Below are 16,791 nucleotides of genomic sequence, written 5' to 3' on the forward strand. Positions count from 1 at the left end.
GTCTCTGTGTGTGTGTGTGTGTCTGTGTGTCCGTGGTAAACTTTAACATTGACATTTTCTCTGCACATACTTTGTCAGTTGACACCAAATTAGGCATAAGAATAGGAAAAATTCAGTTCTTTCCAGTCATCTTGTTTAAAACAATATTGCACCTCTGGGATGGGCACAAAAAAATTAAAAAAAGAAGCCTAATTATATGCAAACTGCATTTACTGTTATATTTATATTTTTTGTATTCTCTAAACTTGGCACTTTGACCTCTTATTCTGACACAACAACAAGAGGAGTCATTATTATCATATTTTGTTCAAACAGGAACTTCTTTTGCTAAGCATGGAATTTTTTATTTTATTTTGCAAACGTTTTTGGTGCAGATAGTAAAAAAGGGAAATTACTCTGTAATTAATGCTAGGGGGCTTAATTCGCTTTAAACTGATCTTTCTCATCTTAAACATTACATTTTGAAATTATACTCAATACATAAAAAGCTTGGATTTTTTAAAAAAGTGTATCACAAGTGAGTCTTGAAGGCCTTGCCTCTCTTTTTTTTTTATTATTATCATTATCATTGGTAGTAGTTGTAGCAGTAGTAGTAGAATTGTCTTTGTCTTGTCTCAACAGTAACTAACATTTTGACATTAGGCCAGCTTGAAACAACTTCATCTTAAGGCTGGATACCAACAGTTAATTCATCCTCACAGTGAAACATGACATTAAAGAAGTAAGAATTAGTGAATTTGCAAGATTACTGGTAAAACATATGTACAGTGCGATGCGTTTTTCCCCATTAAATCATACTGTCAGTTCATGCAGGAGCTCTTTGGCACATGGAGGAAACTAGGTATCAGAATGCTGTAGACATTTTTCTGCCAATAAAATGTCCGTGGGGGACTGAGTTTGAATCCCTGCGTCGCCCTTCGTCCAAGTTTGACAGCAAAATCAGTCTTTCGGATGAGCCTGCATGTAAACCGAGGTCCCGTGTGCAACAAGCACTTGGCGCACTGAAAAAGAACACATGGCAACAAAAGTGCCGTCCTCTGGCATAATTATTCTGCAGAAGAAATCTACTCTCTGATATGTACACAAATATAAATGCATGCACTCATGGCCTGCCTAAGCGCATTGGGTTATGCCGCTGGTCAGGCATCTGTCCAGCAAATGCGGTGTAGTGTATATGGATTTGTCCGAACGCAGTGACGCCTCCTTGAGAAAACGAAACTAGCGCATCCTCAGCCTTGTTTCTTCATTATTCCGTTGACATTATTATTGACCCACGAAGGTGAGTGCCAGAATATGTGACTTAGATTATTTGTCTTTCAGCTGAAGACAGTTGGGTCTGCATACCTGCACGCAGCAGATCTGTGGACACAGGCATTACACACAGTAACAACGAACAATGTGGTATTTACGTTATTTCGTCATGAGAACCCTTCTCTCGGGCGGGCGTATGATAACTGCTTTGATCAGGGAACCCCACACTTTGCCCAAAGTAACCTGATTTCTCCTCTCAGTCCGACCTAATTTTCTTGTTAAACAAGCACTACAAGGGCCATACAAGGGATTGTATTTACATTTGCACGAGAGGGGTGGGGTCTTTCTTCGTTGAAAGCCTCGGCTGCGCTGCATGATATGGCGTCATGGGATTGGCGTGTTCCCAACTTGGGGCAAGAAGAGGGGAGGAGGGGTAGGAGGGCAGCAAAAACGTAGAAAGAGAGAGAGGGAGAGACAGAGAGAGGGAGTGAGTTGGAGAGGGGTGAGGGGGGCTGGGGAGAGGAGGGAGAAAGGGCGTGCGTGTCAGTGTCTGCTATTCAGTTGAAAAAATCTGGTTAGTCAGACATGTCCTCAAAAACGTATATGATGACCCCGTTTGTGTTTGATCCTGACCTGGTTCATCACTGAAACTGGCATTTGATTCTGTCGCTCAGAAACATAAACAGAGTTTGTGTATGCGTTCCCAATGGCATTTTGAATCACCCGCACCCACCCTGAAATAGGTCATCATGAAGGTGAACGGCGGATGAATATGCTTTTCTTTCTTTTTTTCTCCCCTTTTTTATTATTTTTTATTATTATTATTATTTTAACAGTATCACCACAATCGTTCGATTGTGGATTGATGTGCAGCCATAAGTTGGACCTACGTTTGATTTTGCACACACATTGAGATTGTCTGATGCGACAATTTAACTCTTGAACAGACGATGATAAATAAACGGACAACACTATTAGGTACGGGAGAGTCTTTAAAATTGCCTTAAACGTACACTGAAAAAAGTTTAATGTATGTACGAGAGAATGGTTCAAAAAGAGGGAAAATGTTTCTGGTCAGTTTGTTAAAAAGATAGAGTGGATACATGCGTTGGTATGATTCAAATACGAGATTTTCTGGGTTTGCAACAAACCACTTTATCCACTCGACAGGTTGAACATTTGGATATCACTCTTTTTGTTTGTGTGGTGTGAATACACTTTACTTGCTCGGGCACATGAAATATATCATTGTCTTGATATCGACAGATGAGAAAAACATCAAATATACTCTTATTATCGTGGCCCAAATCGGTGTAGGCTTTTTCTTTCTTTTTCTTTTCTCGACCCATCTTCCGCACAGTATGTGTGTTACTGGCTACCCTCCCGCCACTCATTCCCAATCTCCTCCACACCACCACACCCAGGTAAGGGTCGCCCTGTTGCCACCCTAGCGCCAGCAGTCCACAGGGAGCTATACCAAGGTTTTGCCATCCTAAGGCTACACACCAGAGAAGATCCCTCTTTCCAGGTCAGTCAGGAACCTCGGTGTTGTCCTTGACAATACACTGTCCATGCAAAAATTTATCAGTCAGACATGTCAGTCCTGCTACGGTCAACTGCGGCGCATCGGTGCCGTCCGGAAATATCTGTCCACTGCCGCAACATCTAGATTTGTCGTTTCTCTCATTCTCTCTCGCCTTGACTACTGTAACTCTCTATTGTCTGGTTTGCCTGCTTCACCCATTCAGTCCCTTCAGCGCATACAAAACTCTGCTGCCCGACTCGTCCTCAGAAAGAAAAGATCTGAGCACATCACTCCTCTTTTGCAACATCTCCACTGGCTCCCTGTCTCACACCGAATAAAGTACAAGATCAGCACTCATGTTATATATGTATTCACAAAACTGCCCCTTCCTATCTCTGCGGCTGCCTTCACCTCTATTCTCCATCTCGCTCACTACGATCGACTTCGGATCCACTCTGTTTACGCATACCCAGATTCAAACACTCGACTGTTGGCCGCCGTTCTTTCTCTGTCTCTGGACCTTGCAATTGGAATGAACTTCCTCTTTCGCTTCGTCAAGTCTCCACACTCAGCTCTTTCAAGTCTGGCCTTAAAACCCACCTCTTCCCAAAATAGCCTCCCTTGCCTGCCTCTTCCTTGTCTTTAGTTTCTACAGTTTTAGAGTTATGCATGCGTGTGAATGACTGGTGCGAAAGCGCTTTGATTTGTCTCTGCACAAGATTCAGCGCTATATAAATGCCATTATTATTATTATTATCATTATTATTATCCCACATTGCTGCCGTCACATCTGTGGTGTTCACAGACTTTGGTGTCCTATAGTCTCTTCTGATTCATTGTGTGCCCAACTTCGTCACAGAGCCAGACCAAGTGACTGCTTCCCTGCAGTGGTGACCACTGCCACATTTGTCCAATGACAGCACTCACAGTACTCCTGACACTGAAGCTTTTGACATGAACTCATCAAAGGCATGAAAATGATCGGGAATTCGAAACAGAAGTCTCAATGGGAGTAAAGAATGAAAGGTTACAGAGTTGACTGGGATATATATATATATTTTTTTTTTTCTAAATAATGAAGATGAATGGTGATGAACACAAACAGGATGCTGCTTAGGAGATCCATCTAGACTGAGGACTGAGTGACAAAGCTGTTCTCCATACTGCCTTTAAAAATCTGGGTGCCAACCAGTCCCAAGAGATACGGTCTTCTGCTGAGTGGGTCAGGAAATCTGAAAAACACTTCCAAAGACACATCCAACAAATGGTTAAGATTTTACTATATAATTGTAGCCTTCCCATTTGAGCCCACAGAACACTCAACTCTGGGTACGCATATATCAATCTGTGACTGTGTGTGGATGTCTGTGATTGTGTGTGGATGTACATGTGTGTGTGCTTCCACGATTTTATGAGCAAATTATGCTGTAAATGGACAGAGTAGTAAATTAATCAGGTCATGGCTTCAATCACATTTTCTCCAATACCCAAAACAAGAAAATCATGCATATTCCCTTTCAACAGCCAACATGTATTTTGAACACACAAAGGCATTATTTGAATCAAGCAGTAAATACATACTGTGAATACAGGTTTTTCGCTCTCCCTCTCTCACCAAAGTACTATACACTACATATCCAAGCCGACCATCAATGTACAAGCGCTCTTGGCAGAGACAAACGAAAAAGGTTTACAATGTTACAAGGAAAAAAATCTAAATTTATCAAAACGCCAAAATTTGACCACCGTCTTCATTCATTCTGCTTATGTGTGAGTAAGTGCTTGACATAATCTCCACTGTCACTTGTTCTGAACACAACACAGACCACAGCTGTCTGGGAGACCAGATATATGTGTCCATTCCATTACAGTCAAATGAAAATAAATAGATGTAATGAATGGACGAACTGGTATCAAATCAACAAATATGACACAACATCTGCAAAGACAGGCGTGTTCAGTGGCACAATTTGTGTCTTCACACTGAAGCATTGTACTGGCTGGCCTTCAAAGTTAGGATGGATGGAGGCCTGTTCTGGCATCAACCCCCACTATGTGCAAGCTTCTGTGCTTGAGGATAGGATCATCTATCAGACTGTGAATTCCTTTGTTCAGAATTAAACAAACAAACAAACAAGAGTACTGTTAAACAGCCATGGGTTTAAACCATATCAATAATCACATATCATTACCTGACCATTTGCATGCTTGTGACCTTCAAGACCTGGTTGTGTCCATTTGAAGCAATCTGATGGCCTGACTATGACATAGTTTAGCCAAGAGGTATCCAAACAAAACCTGAAATCTCCAACTGCCTATTTCTTCCAGCTATTGCATCCCAAATTTTTGTCTTTAATAGTTGGCTTACTACAAGAGACACCCCAAATTCCCACCAATACATAGCCGAGATATACATGACATATTTTTGGCATTTATATGCCATGGGTAGATTTAAACCACCTTCCAGTGTGACTTAAAAGAGCTGATTTTTCTTCAGTCAAAAAAGATCAATTTCAAATCAAGTCATACCCAGTAAATGCTTCGTTCAAACGCAAGCAGGCAATTCAGTCTCATTTCCCATGCTAGATTTGCCTTACTCATACAATATATAGTACACAGAAAGATCTCTCAGGCCCTGGCCCAAACAGCAATACATTCACAAGTGACCTTTTTACATTCAAGATTCGGAATGATGATAAATCAAAAAATGGAATGGCACTGACTGTTCAAAAATCATCAAAATGACATCACTTAAAAAAAAAAAAAAAAAAACCCAGAAAAGTGCAGCATCTTAAGTGGATATAACTACACAAAATATATTACAAGAATTATTTTTCAATTATCACTTTTAGTTCACAGTGTTAGCCATTATTATCATCCCAAATTTCTACTCAATGTTATGGGGAAACTACAGGTTTCCACGTGCAGGCGGAATATACATGTGTATGCAGAAAAGAATATTGGCAGCATGCACTGACAGTCTGTATTATTCTTCACTGGCATCTGCTGCATTTATTTGCTGTACTGATTAAAGATGTATGCAGTAGTGGATTACTTGTCAAACTGTATTTATGTCCATTACAAAGCAGCAAAGTACAGAGGCAAGGGACAAAAGTACACTGCAGCCAAAGACAGCAGATAGGTCATGTGCTGGTTCACACCATTTCAATTCATGTACCACACATATATTACAACCCACTTGAAGTCTGTTTAAGGATACACACACACACACACATGTGTGTGTGCACACACTCACACATACAGTTCACACACACACACAGAGTTTATACACAGTTATGCATACTTCCATACTTGTGGGCATGCATGCGTATGTGTGAAAATAAGCACAAGCATGCACATGCATATGACTGTGTGTCTATATGTGTGTTTGAGAAAACACAGAAGACAAATCTTTTGTAAGTCCAACGCATCACAGTGGAGCAAGCACTGAAAGAGTCACCACTTGGGTGTCTTACTTAGCTTGACATTTCCAACATAAGTATATCAACACTGTTTCAGCATTACCACAGATATTTGTAATTGTTACTATAGCATCATCATACATTATTTCTGGAATGCAAACAAAAGCAGTCATTCCATTCTCACCACTGCATACCACATTGCCCTTGTCTGAGCATATCAAACACTAGACATGTCTCTGAGACAAAAGTATGCTCTGATGTACAATGCTACAGTGCAGCCACTTTTCTTTTCCCACAAACAGAACGCATCTTGTAATCTGGATATAAATTATCAATATTTTTGGGATATTAAAAGAAAAGAAGAAGAAGAAGAAGAAAAATGTGCATCTTGTTGTAAACTGCACACATAAGAATAATGTCGAAGAAAAATGTGCATCTTGTTGTAAACTGCACACATAAGAATAATGTCGAAGAAAAATGTGCATCTTGTTGTAAACTGCACACATAAGAATAATGTCAGAAAACTGCGGGGTTGGTTCTAAATGTCAGACAGTCAAACTGTCTCAGAAAGTTCAGCAGAAACAGACTGTGAAAAGGTGTAGTCACAGTGCTGATGGTATAAAATTCAATCAAAAAATGTGCAAAAACTGTAAATGTAGCCAGAGAGATTCAGGAAACCTTAAGTTTGAAAACTCCTGCTCCTGCATTTGTATGGACATTATAAGACACATCAGTCAAGTGTTCGTTTCTATTGGCATAACAATACTAAGATACTTTTTTTGGACCCTGAAAAAGGACAAGGTGAAAACAAGAGGTGCAGCCCTCAAGGCTCACATCCAGAAAAACAGAAAAGTGAAAATAGTAATAAAAAAAAGAAAAAGAAAAAAAAAAAAAAGAAACAACAAGAAAAGTAAATAGGAAAAGACAACAAAAAGATATACAAAATACTCATATCTGTTTTAAAACGAATGAGAATTAAAGAAATATGCCATCTACAACCTCCCCAGTTCATCAGCATACATAGTGTGACCGACCTTTATACTAATCTGTAATTTTACAAACAGCTTCTAAATATTTAGATGACTTCATTTTTTAATCTTCAAAAGCAGGTTTTTCATTTAACATTTGACATACTATCACGATTTGTTCAGCAAAGTTAATCAACAAGCTGGACAGTGGGACTGTTTAATTGACAAGTTCACTTGTTCTGAGATGTTCACACTGGCAACTGTTTATCCTAAGTAGATCACAATCTCATTCACCAGCAGTTCACTGACACTGATTCAAGCGTGGTATAAAACTTTTAAGTGTGAGGAGAATCAGTAAAAATCTGAGATTGTGGCTCTGAAGCAAGATGCTATCACAGACCATCCCCTACTTCTGTCCAACACTGAAAATGAAAACATTCAAGATTTGTCCGAACGCAGTGACGCCTCCTTGAGCTACTAAAACTGAAACTGAAACTCATGGCAAGTTGATACAATTTTAAAAAATCTTGCCTTGGAAGAAATATGGCTACCAGCTGCAATTAATCCTCCAATTCTATTTCAAGTAAAACAATTTTTCATTCAATCTTAAAAGTCAAGGTGATTCTTTTCCTTGTAGTTCAAAGACATGCTGTGACATGTGGATGCATATTGCCTTGCTCTGTTAAAACATTGCTGGTCAAAACATGCAACAGACTTCAGTAAAAAGCTGTTTGCTCCTACTGTTTTCATAATCATCACTGTTGCTCTCTCTCTCTCTCTCTCTCTCTCTCTCTAACACACACACACACATCACATACACAGACACATGAATGCACATTTGCACGTACACACACACACTCACTCACAGGCACATGCATGCACACACACACAGAGAAAATTAAGCAATGACTATTGTTTTGCCATCTCTGCATTTCAGTGACTCATGAAGAAGCCATGACAATCTGTCCATTGTTAATTCATATGATTGGTTATCACATCTGAAACTTTAGCTGAGTAATACTCATGTCCAAGATGTATAATAACCTGTGACCATTACAGAAAGCCAAACAAGAATGCCTTCCAAATGTCTAAGTACGTCAAACCACAACAGCAATATCACACAAGCGAAATATAAAAACAGACAACAAATGTAACCTAAATGAAATACTCCCACCTTTGCTACATCACATCTATGATAAAACACATGTATGTTCACAGAGAAATGATTCACATGAAGCCGTGAATTCAAACTAAATCAACAATTCTACACATTTAATACAGATGTTTTTTTGCAACAAGTCAACCCATTATGTATTGCTCATAAAGTAGACTTTTCAATAAAATGTCAGCCCCCTGACATGATACACACACACAAACATAATACATAACCGTTCATTACATAATACCTTGGAAGTATTACCATTATTTTCATTCTGAATTCACTGCATAAAACTTTAAAAGTCTTCCCACAAATCCAAAAATCCCTGATATAGCTATTATGTAAAGCACATTCCCCAAAGAACTAAGTTTAACATCCTTTTATGTACCCATAAAATTGAACACAAAAATATCAACTGAGGAATAATGAACCAGAAAATCTGAAAATATAAATGCTTGAAAGTGCTTCCACATTCTGTCATTTACATAAACAGTTTTCAATGAATTTGCTGACTCCATTGAAGTTGTAATAGTGAATTCAAGCATATGCCTTAACCACAGATGTATGTATTCAGCTTCTTCAAGACTAACTTGCAGCTTAACATGCAAGCAAGCTCTCATTAGAAAATGACAGAGTTGGGGCAGGAGAGTTTCCTTTCAACTCCCGCTCCGGAATGGGATCTTTCAGCATGATCATCTGTGAAGAATATCTATGACCAGTGAGATTTTCGTTATGAAAACTCTAATGGGAACACCTTTTGTCTAACAGGTGAGTGGTGACAGAGTACACCTGACAGAAACTGAGAAAGTGCAGTTAGGAGTAAAAAGCTCAGCACACTGTCAATTATTTCATGGCAACACTTTTCCTTTCTGATGAAATAGTAAACACATGTTGAGTTTACTGCTTCTGCCTTCACCTCTGAAATGGTGGCCAAGGGGAGACATCTCACTTCGCCAGAACCAGACATATTCAGATAAGCAGTAATCAGAGGCCAAGTGTGATATTTGATTCTGGAGAAAATAACTGGGAAGAGTATTTCTTGTCAACCCTGGCAGTAAAATCCTGTTTTGGCTACGAGGCTGGGGGGAAACCACTTCCTGATTTCACCTGCACAGAGACTTGAGGTCCTCAATCTAAATGTGTGACCAAAATTGAGTCAGTTTCCAATTGTGTATCAGCCATGTCCTTCCAGACTCAGCCTCCAATTGTGACCCAGACTTGGAGAAAAAAACAACAAAAAACAAAAACAACCACCCAAAACAAGGCAAGCAGCTCAGCAATGGACTTTGATTAAAATAAAAATGCCCAAACATGTATGCAAACATGCACACACACACACACACACACACACACACACACACACACACACACACAAATGCTAGCATGCACATACACTCACATATATATTTTCACACACATTTTCACACACAAATGGGAAAAGCCCATGCAAGTCAATTTTGTCTCGAGAAGAAATATTGAGAACCATATTAAACCTATAACCACTCATCAGTCACCTAAATAAAAGTGATAATGTAAAAACAACAACAACAATAATAATAATAATGATGATGATGATGATGATGATAATAATAATAATTAAATAATAATAATAATAATAGTAATACTAATACTACTACTACTAATAATAATAACAAGAACAATAATAATGATAATAACAATAATAATGACAAATAATAAGTCTACCAAATATTGAGCTTGATACTGAGTTACTGAGCTTGATACAAGCTCAAGTACTGCTAATATTCCATGGAACAAAATATTGGAGTGACCACAACAAGTGCATTTTATTTCAGGTTACTGATTCATATCTCAAATTTCACTGACTTCTTTGACTTCAACTGATTCATACACCCCAGTTCAGTTTACATAAGAGAGGCAGACACACAGACAGACAGATGGGTAGACAGCAAAAAAAAAAAAAAAAAAAAGTATGTACACACACACACACATTTGATCCCAAAGCAACAAGTATGTGAAATGACAAAAAAAGATCAAGTTAAAAGAAAAAATGCAACTTAACCGTGTTGTTATGAACCTTCCAGTTTAAAACAAACATCAAAAAGAAGTTAACCAAAAATGTGAAGTTGCTCAACATCTCCTTTTGAAATATTCTTAAAAATGAAACTGTTTTGTAAATGTACTAGAACGTGAGAACCGTGTGGATATGTAGAGAAAACCCCAAACTGAACAAAATAAGGACCAGCAAACTAAACAAAGAAATGTCAAACATGTGAACCACACACCACTTTTTACATAAATTTATGTTGTTGACCAGATAGCTTTGTCCAAAACCCAACTTGAACACACAACAGAACCCAGCTAAACATTTTTTTCCACAGCCACAGATGCCCTCACTAAAATCACAAAAAAACCCAACAAACCAGAATGCTACCCCCAGATTCTGTCAATTTATTCTGCAACAGTCACCTCACCCACACACTTCTGAACAGTTACCAGACCCACTTACATCAGTCTGCCCTTCAACTAACTCCAAATCATAAATTCTCTTTGATGAGATACCAGTCAGTGGACTCTGCTTTTGTTGTCGCAAAGTCTCCTTCCCCAGCCCACACATTCTTCTGACCACATTCACAACCCAGAGAATCAATCTATTCTATGACTATCATAGTCCCTCAAGAAGTCACAACCAGTAACCTTTTAACAATTTATTTTCTGCCCAAATAATTGCTGCTTTTTTTCTTTAAATATCAGACTAAACCTATATCCTTATTTCTCTCTATTGTATTGTTCATAAAAATAGTGTTTTCTTTTTTTGGTATGTTTGTTTGACCTATAAAATAATGCTTACCACATATTGAACATTTATTCCTCAAGCAACACACATTCAGATTTTTTTTATGAAACTCTGTTATCAGCTGACAGCTGATTTGATGCAAGCAGACAACTGACACATTCAACTTTGTTATTGCCAGATTCCTCGTTAAGCCACCAAGTGTAGACCTTGACCACTGAACAACCACCTTTTTTAGAATATATATTGAATGACATTAGTTCTCTTGTACTGTTACTGTGTTTTACCCCACAAAAGAATTTCTCTTATTGAGATAATAAAGTATTCTGTATTCTGTAACGACAACAAGACCCACAGTCTGCACATGGCTAAGTCACTTTCAGTCCCTTCCCCCCGCCCCCCCACCAGCCCCCCCATAAAAGGAAACCCCCCCAAAAACAACTAACTGTTAAAGCAGGTGATGATCCAAACTATCCCCTCCTTACCGAACCCCTCCCACCACTTCTCTGCCAACTGCTCCAGGACCTAAGGGCAGACAACCACACATGCACACACACAAAACGGTGTCTCCATCACACCTGTTCCTGCACGTCCAGCTGCTGTTTGGTGTAGAAGGCGTCGATGATGAGGATGACGGAGTTGAGATGCTGCAGGAACACCTCCATGTCCCCCATCAGGGAGTGCAGGTACTGCGGGCTGCTGCTGTCACACTCCCCAGCTGCCAGGTGGTTCAGGAACTCTGACCGATACGGCAACGCTTTCACTGCCACCTGCCCAACCAACCACAGTCATGGCAGTGCATTTATCTCTCCAGCTGAACAGTCCCGGGCTGGGTAGTGTAAGCTATCTTAGCAGTACCACGTTTTGCTTGGCGTTCAGAATTTTTCTTACTTACGTACTTACTTATTACATGTTATGCCCTTTGGTATGTAGTACAGCAATAAAGAACTGCCTCTCTTGTCTGCTTTCTGCTAGTATCTGAATGGTACCCCAGGTGTGCTTCAGGGTCTTGAGTTCTCCTTTAACAGTTCTGTGCCAGGTGCTCTCTGGCCATCCTCTCTTGTGTCTACCATCTGATGTCCAGTGAAGGGCTGTCTGGGTTATGTTACCTTGCTCTCTTTGTATGTTGCATTCAATCCATTTCCACCGCCTTCTCATGATGATGGTCTTCGTGTTCTCTTCACTGCATTCAACCAGTCAAAAAGACTTCACTAATTCCAAAGTCTTAGGAAAATACTTAATGCTAAAAAAATAAATACTTAATGCGAAGCAAAATTACCACTGCTAAGACTGCTTATGCAACCCGGCCCTGATCTGCACTTTTCATTTTATGCAGGATATGCCCGAGCATTCCAGATCCGGAATCAGAAATTTAGACATGTTTGACTGTGAGGCACCGCAACAACATTATAATTCAATAATGCCATTATTGACCATTCCACTGTTGAGAGCAACCAATCAATACAGATTTCTTTGATCTACATTTGAATGACAAAGTTATTTCTAACTCTATTATTTGTTTTCCATTCACGTTTAAGATGACATCTCAAACAAACAAGGTTGTAAGTGTGCCAACATTCATATATATATATATATATATATATATATCATCATGAGTCTTTCCCACATATCATTTATTTGTGATGTATTTTGGCAGAAGCTACAAGTGCAATTAGCCACTACCAACTAAGTGATACTACAGATTTTTACACGAGTACCTTTATTTCTCTTTCAAATGAATGATTAACAGTCCCAACACACATATTTTAACCAAAGCACACATGAGCACAGATACACTACCAAGCACACGCACACACACACATGTATGCACACACACATGCACACAAACACCAAATATGCACAGAAAACACATGTACAATCTAACACACACACACACACACACACACACACACACATGTATGCACACACACATGCACACAAACACCAAATATGCACAGAAAACACATGTACAATCTAACACACACACACACACACATGTATGCACACACACATGCACACAAACACCAAATATGCACAGAAAACACATATACAATCTAACACACACACACACACACACACTCACACACACACAGAGGCTATTGTCGCCTGACTCACAGCAAAGACCCCCCTGACCACCCATCCATGGTAGTTCTTCAGGGTGCGACTGTAGGCATTGCTGGCACACTCCGCCAGATCTGGGCCCCCTGAGCACACCTCCCGCAAGAATTCTCGGATGAACTCCAACCCCCTGCCACCAGGAACCACATGCCATCACTTTGCTCAGAAAGACAATGAATAATGTCAGACTTCTAGGCAAGGATGCATGGGGCGATCTTTGTAGCGCTAAGTTTGCTCTGAGTTAAGACTGTTCCTAAGTATATGGAGTTTATCGTGGAGTTAGGAACATTCTTAACGATAAGCAAACTTTAGCGCTGCCAAGTTCACTCATGCAACCACCCCAGCACTCTACCAAACAGAACTATCAAGTTGTTTGTTTGCAAAAGTAAAACTGTTACTAAAAAAAAAAAATTTTTAAAAGAAGAAAAAATTGAAAAAAAAGGCAAATGTCTGACATAAATTTTTATCATGCATAAAGCATAAACTCAGTGCACTGAACAGGCTTTGAGAACCCTCCAAAAGCTACACAACTGCCAGTGTGTTTTATTGCTGAAAAGTATGCCTGAGTGTGACTTTGTGCTGTTAACATCTGTCCACGGCTGCTCAGCCGAGCACAAAATCCGGCTCTTTAGTTGGCCGAGCAGCGTCTAGCGTCTTGGGTCAAAATTTTTTTAATGCCAGACTTTCCCACCGCACTCTGTACTGACCGGCACATTCGCCGCGGTATTTCTGGCCCCGCGCGCCAAACTGGGACACTGCCTTCTTTGTTTCACTCGGCCCCGCGGCCCCCGCCCCACTTTTCCCACCTTTTCACAGCATCCACACATTTCCTGCAGCGATTACAGAAAGTTGAATTATTGCTATTCCTGGTTGTATTATTGGAGTGCAGTTTGATTTGATTTACACAATTTCATTATTTTATCAACATCATCGTTTCATTTTTTTTTTTTTTACCATAAAAATCTTCGTCTTTCTCGTGGAATGAAGGGCACGGCAGTGCCATAAGCCGACAGACACTCACCCCGCTCTCCATCCCCCTGCTGCTCACTCTCACCATGCTACAGTGTGTTCATTTAAACATTTGTTGTGCTGCCAAGAAAAATCGCACAACTCAAAAGGTAAGCTAATCTGCATGCAGGCATGCTATATGTTCTGTGTGTATTTACGATGTTATTGTGCTAAACGCCTATTTTCTTAGAGAGGGATTTAAACTTAACGATTTTTGCGATCATGTTTCTGCTTATCCTTCTCTTCTCTTTCTTCATTTATGTTTCAGCCGTTGCCGCAACAACCGCTATGTAAGAAAACATATTGTGTTTGGAGTCAATGGAAAGATTATTTTGTGTTCTTTTTAGAAAACCACTTCTTTAGTCGTTATTTCCGATCCATCCGAGGAGATGATGCGCGAAAGAAACAAAGCAGATTTACCGCCGAACAAGCGTACAGCGAGTGCTGCTGGCGCGGCCTGTTTGTCAGCCGCGTTTATTTATATCCATGCCCTACTTCCTGGGTTCACGAACTTTCGCAGGGCCAACTAAAGTGCCAGCACTGAACACCCGTGGTCACCTTTCATGATCTGCATAGAATTTGCAATACTGATATCAAATGTATCGTCAGACTTTCTGGAACTTCATTTTCTTTCAAAGAAATTTCACATCTATACCACATATTTTTTTCTAAGCAGATGTAGCATAGCATAGTATAGTATGGTATAGCATAGCATAGCATAGTATAGTATAGTAGTGTAGTGTGGTGTAGTGCAGTGTGGTTTGGTGTAGTGTAGTGTAGTGCAGTGTGGTTTGGTGTAGTGTAGTGTAGTGTAGTGTAGTGTAGTGTAGTGTAGTGTAGTGTAGTGCAATGCAGTGCAGTGTAGTGTAGTGTAGTGTGTACAGATTAGTCTGCAGATACTGTCATATACATACAGAAAGAAACCCACTGGGAAGTCCTCAATACAGAAACTATTAACACACAAGGTACAGTTTCAGTTTCAGTTTCAGTAGCTCAAGGAGGCGTCACTGCGTTCGGACAAATCCATATACACTACACCACATCTGCCAAGCAGATGCCTGACCAGCAGCGTAACCCAACAACGCGCTTAGTCAGGCCTTGAGAGAGAAAAAAAAAAAGAAGAAAAAAGAAGAAGAAGATAAATAAATAAATAAATAGATAAATAAATAAATAATAATTATGATATTAAATTAAAAAAAAAAAAAAAAAAAAAAAAAAAGGTACAAAAGACAGAAACAAGAAACCCACAGCAACTGGAGACTCCCTCACCTTTTGAGCCAGCGCAGAGCCACAGTGGCGGAGTTGGAGTTGGTGTGTTGCCTGGCAGTTACTTCGGACAGCACCATTGCTTGTACGGAGGGGTAGCCTGGGGACCCCGCTGCTATTGCACTTGTCTGCTTCTGCTGTATCTTCTGTCACGCCACATCATGACCACGGTATAAGTGAGTGTGCAAAGCATGCTTCCCATGTGGTGGTGAAAGGCATTAACCATTCATTATCTGTATTTTTGTGTGAATTTTTTTTTTTTTTTTTTTTTTTTTTTAATGATGCAAAATGATGCAAAAGTTTAAGTAAATTCATTGTCAATACAAGTTAAATCCTGGGTCAAGTGAAGTGGAAACTGATCGGTTTTTTCCCTGCAACTAGTTGTTGTTCTGGTTGTTGTTGTTGTTGATGTATGTGGTGGTTGTGCTTGTGTGTGTGTGTGTGTGTGTGTGTGTGTGTGTGTGTGTGTGCAAGCAGTATTTAAGGACAGAAGTCCGACACATCATCATCAGAAACACTATGCCAGGGAGAGCCGATCCTCTAACTGCCGCAGCCTGTTCCATGTCCAGACAAGTCTGTACACTGGATTTCAGTCTTCAGTCTCAAGAACGGTGCCGTTTTGCCATTGATATCTTTGTTGGTTTGTGACTGACTACTGTGTAAATGATGATGATAGTGATGGTGATGATGATGTGTGTGTATGTGCCCATGTATGTACACGTGCACATGAGAGAGAGAGAGAGAGAGAGAGAGAGAGAGAGAGAGAGAGAGAGATCTCACTGCTTAAATACTATACTGCAAGAAGTACGGTAAAACAAATATACATACCTTGAAAGCACACAAATATCATATATCTATACATCTATAAGTATATATATTAAATATACTTTTTTATTTTCTGACTTAATCCAATATTCCCTGAATCATGCTACTTACCCTGATATTCCCAGAAAAATCCATTTTCACTGGAGCAAAGGCAGTACTGTTGAGTTTATCTGTGGAATGAAACAAAAGAATTAATGTAGAAACGAAATGGCCAAACATTCATTTAGGCAACACAAAACTCAAATGCTCAGTTGATTCAGTGGTAAAATCACAGGTTAGTGTATTTGTCTGTTGTTCAGTACTTTAACCCTATCACATTTTGATTTCAATTCTTCCTGTTCATATATCCTTCATCTGACATGTGCACACAGGTAACAACGTATAAAATACGTAAAAAAAACTTAGCCGTATGCAGTGCACAGGAACAGGAGTCAAGATGGCTGCCGGAAAAAGAGGGCACTAACCAGGGGGCCACA

At 39.6% G+C, this 16,791-nt stretch overlaps 1 protein-coding gene across 1 annotated transcript in view; it reads right to left on the minus strand.

Annotated features, from left to right (window-relative positions):
• Positions 1-4,286: 4,286 nt before the first annotated feature.
• The window catches only part of LOC143292908 (pleckstrin homology domain-containing family A member 8-like), a 24,363-nt gene continuing 11,858 nt past the window's right edge, over positions 4,287-16,791 (minus strand). Inside the window, exons 9-12 of the mRNA XM_076603592.1 lie at positions 16,427-16,485; positions 15,494-15,636; positions 13,214-13,346; positions 4,287-11,868 (exon numbers count right to left, since the gene is read on the minus strand). Coding sequence (XP_076459707.1) covers positions 11,671-11,868; positions 13,214-13,346; positions 15,494-15,636; positions 16,427-16,485 — 533 coding nt within the window. The 3' untranslated portion in view covers positions 4,287-11,670. The remainder of the gene's footprint in view (positions 11,869-13,213; positions 13,347-15,493; positions 15,637-16,426; positions 16,486-16,791) is intronic.

Source organism: Babylonia areolata, chromosome 18 (assembly GCF_041734735.1).
Source record: "Babylonia areolata isolate BAREFJ2019XMU chromosome 18, ASM4173473v1, whole genome shotgun sequence".
Classification (NCBI taxonomy): Eukaryota; Metazoa; Mollusca; class Gastropoda; order Neogastropoda; family Buccinidae; genus Babylonia; species Babylonia areolata.